The sequence below is a fragment of the Plectropomus leopardus genome, unplaced genomic scaffold, assembly GCF_008729295.1.
Source record: "Plectropomus leopardus isolate mb unplaced genomic scaffold, YSFRI_Pleo_2.0 unplaced_scaffold23932, whole genome shotgun sequence".
NCBI classification, from domain to species: Eukaryota; Metazoa; Chordata; class Actinopteri; order Perciformes; family Serranidae; genus Plectropomus; species Plectropomus leopardus.
Genome location: NW_024625972.1, coordinates 1 through 3,194, shown reverse-complemented (window position 1 = coordinate 3,194; position 3,194 = coordinate 1). Strand labels below are relative to the sequence as shown.

Below are 3,194 nucleotides of genomic sequence, written 5' to 3'. Positions count from 1 at the left end.
TCCTCTCTACCTCCATCCTCTCCATCAGCAGAGCTCCCAATCTTGTCATCTCCAATACTCCCCTGAACCAGGAGGGGAAGGAAATGAAGAGATCGTTATCACGGAAAACAAAGTGTAAGTGTTCTTTGGTTTTATAGGCTCTTTTCATCATTGACAGCATGTCTAACATGCAAACCATGAGGGAAAGCTGTATTCAAATGATTTTCTGATGTTATAATATTATTATTATTTCTTTTAGGCTGTTGCATCTCCACAGGATATGGTCCACTGGATTTTGCTTCTAAATTATTGGCAGGTTCTCTGTAAGACCAGCTTTCATTCGTTAGAGTAAAACTTATGTTTGGTGAACTGACATTTGACAAATCAGGACTCCAATGGTTTAAATTCTCAACTTCTCGTAATATAAGTATTTGCTAATGCTGTGCTAAAAACCCTGTTACATATATACATGACCCATCCTCTGTTGAGAAACCTATTGCAAAAATAAATAAAATGGCCTAAGATTGACCATTGCACATGTTGAAGATCTAAATGTGTGTATGTATGTGTGTGTGTGTGTGTGTGTGTGTGTGTGTGTGTGTGTTATTAGATACAGTGCTGAAAAAAAGCTATAAAAAAGTTACAACATGAAAATACTGTCACCACACAGAGTCGTACCTGCTGAGTGGAGGTGGAAGCAGAGCGACCGGTTTTGTGGGACTGGGAGGTTTTGGACTGGAAGATGGACGAATAGAAGACTATTAAGGCCTCCACGATGCGTGCCTGGTGGGGGTAATCAACCAGAGAAGACAGAGATATCGTGGCCCCGGTGGGACGGGGACGCATCAGGGAGGGACCAAACACAATACCCAGGTTACTGGGACTCATCTTGTTGTCATCCTCCAGCTCTGCAATCCTGGAGGGAGAGAGACGGTGAAGGATCAGCATTCAGTAAAGAGAGCCCGGTGTTTTATTTTCCTTTTTTTTTTTTTTTTTTTAAATTACTGACTTTCGGAGGTGGCGAATAATGTAGCGCAGCGTGGCGATGTTAGCTTTGGGCAACTCCTTCAAAAGCTCCTTCAGCTTCTCCACCAGGACCAGGACCTCAGGGTCGGTTTCAGGGCCCAGATCCACCAGCCCCTTCCCCACTGCCGGGCTGACACTGTTGGACTCGGCCTCCTCTCCCTCTGGTGTGTCCGCTTCACCCTGCAGACTCTCCTTCGCCAAACCCATCAGGCTGTTGTACAGGCGGAACGGCATGATGGGCTCCGGCAGCTGGAGGTGATAAAAGTGTTAGAAAGCTAAATTAAGCAGGAACAGATAACCTTTGAAAGGTCCCATAATGTAAAAAGACAGATTTCCATGTCCTTTTTTTAATATAAAGCATGTATAGGCCCTATATAAATACTTCAAAGTATGAAGTATCAAAACACTCAATCCACAGAGAAATACATGCTGTCCATATTCAGAAACTGTGTCTTTATCCCTTTCAAATCCAAAGGACATCACTGTCCACGTGCTGATCTCAGATGCCTTTCAAAAAAGTATTTAACCCTTTGAAATCTGAGCAAACTGGTTTGCTTTCATATGAAAACATGAAAAAAGGCATTGAGCAACTTAACTCAGAATTTTTATTTTTAAGCACTTTTTTTGAGGTCATGTCCTTTTGTTTTGTTTTTTTTTTTCACTTTTTAAAAAATATTTTTTTGGTACTTTTTACTTCTTTGTATTGCAAATTTTTGAATTTCTTCTTAAGTTGTTGAAAGAAATCTAGCCAATTTGCTCAAATTTTTATGGGTCAGAAAAGCCCTTTAATACAAGTATGACCCTGAAATTGAGCATGCATGGGACCTTTAAAGTATGGAGGTGTGCAAATAACTAGAGCAAAGTTTATCATGAGCAATTTCATTTTAACAGATAATTAAAAGAAGGAGTTTGAAAAAACAAACAAATAAATTAAACCTATAAGCTAACACTTTGTTCAGGTAAAATAAAATGCAATTTTCACAAAACAATGCTCACTTTTTCCACTCATTTTCAAAACTATTTGTGAGTTTAGCAATCAATCTGATGCCTTAACAATTTATCTGGTTTGTAAGAAGCATCCAAAGTCCCAAAAAATAATATTTGTATTAAATTGTGAATGCAAGATTTAAAAAAAAAAAAGGAGTTAAATGATTCCATAAGTTTGCTTTTAATTAATTGGGTTTTTCCCTTACTTGTTGATTTACTATGGAGGGATTTTTTTTCATTTGTTAAGAATTTTTTGTATTAAACTATAAATGAATATACTACGTATAATAACCATAATAATTACATTTTCTCTCTCTGAGGAGATTAAGTTTGCCAGCGCATTACTTTTGCTTACTGCTTAAAACACATTTCCATGGAAAACCTTTTTAAAAATCCTCTTGTTTGATTTCTTTTTGTTCCATTTGCCTTTCTGCGCGCAATTTTTTCTTAATTCTTAACAATGTTTTCACCATTGTAACTATCAATTTTATTGTTTTATGCTCATGGAATTTGTGAAGAATTTTGTAAAATTTAGAAAAGTGCTATACAAATAAAGTTATAATAAAAAATACCTTCACTGATTTCAATTATTATATTAAACTAACCTTCAACATACTGATTTTAAAGCAATCGTCTCTTGACCATACTTTGAATTGACAAACTAATTTAATAAAGTACCACAAGTCACTTATTGAGCACGCTGTGTTTTACTCGTGCACGTGCTGTGCGTGTACCTGTCTGAGGTAAAGCTTGAGGACGTTGCCGATGTCATGTGGTGAACACTGGGACAGCTCCACCAGCTCCTTGCCGTTCTCAAAGGCCTGACACAGCTTCTCCACACGAGTCTTCACCCCGTTCACCCTGTAGATGCCCTGCGAGGAGCCGGACGACAGTTTAAAACTCCTCTGTGGCAAAAAAGTATCCAGCACTTACACAAACAGTCAGTTTCTCACCTTCATCTTGAGCGCCCGCCTCTCTATCTCAGAGATGCACTTAGTGATGATGAAGGGGATGCCGTCACTGGCGCAGCTGGCGACCTGAGAAAAGTCCCTGCCGAAAAGCTGCAGGCGGCCCGGCAGCTTCTTGTGGCCGCACTGGATGGCCAGAGTCTCCAGACAGCGCTTGTGACACGGCAGGAAACACTGTGAGGAGAGGAAAATGACGTCATAAACTCAGGTATCAGACACTTTAATGTTATCAAA

At 39.3% G+C, this 3,194-nt stretch overlaps 1 protein-coding gene across 1 annotated transcript; it reads right to left on the bottom strand.

Annotated features, from left to right (window-relative positions):
- Window positions 1–5: 5 nt before the first annotated feature.
- Window positions 6–3,134, bottom strand: LOC121966306 (rho GTPase-activating protein 45-like; the record flags this gene model as incomplete). The annotated part of the gene is made up of 5 exons (XM_042516411.1): window positions 6–62; window positions 658–895; window positions 989–1,254; window positions 2,727–2,864; window positions 2,946–3,134. Coding segments are annotated over 5 exons (888 nt in total), but the record flags the coding sequence as incomplete, so codon positions are not given.
- Between the last annotated feature and the right edge of the window lie 60 nt (window positions 3,135–3,194).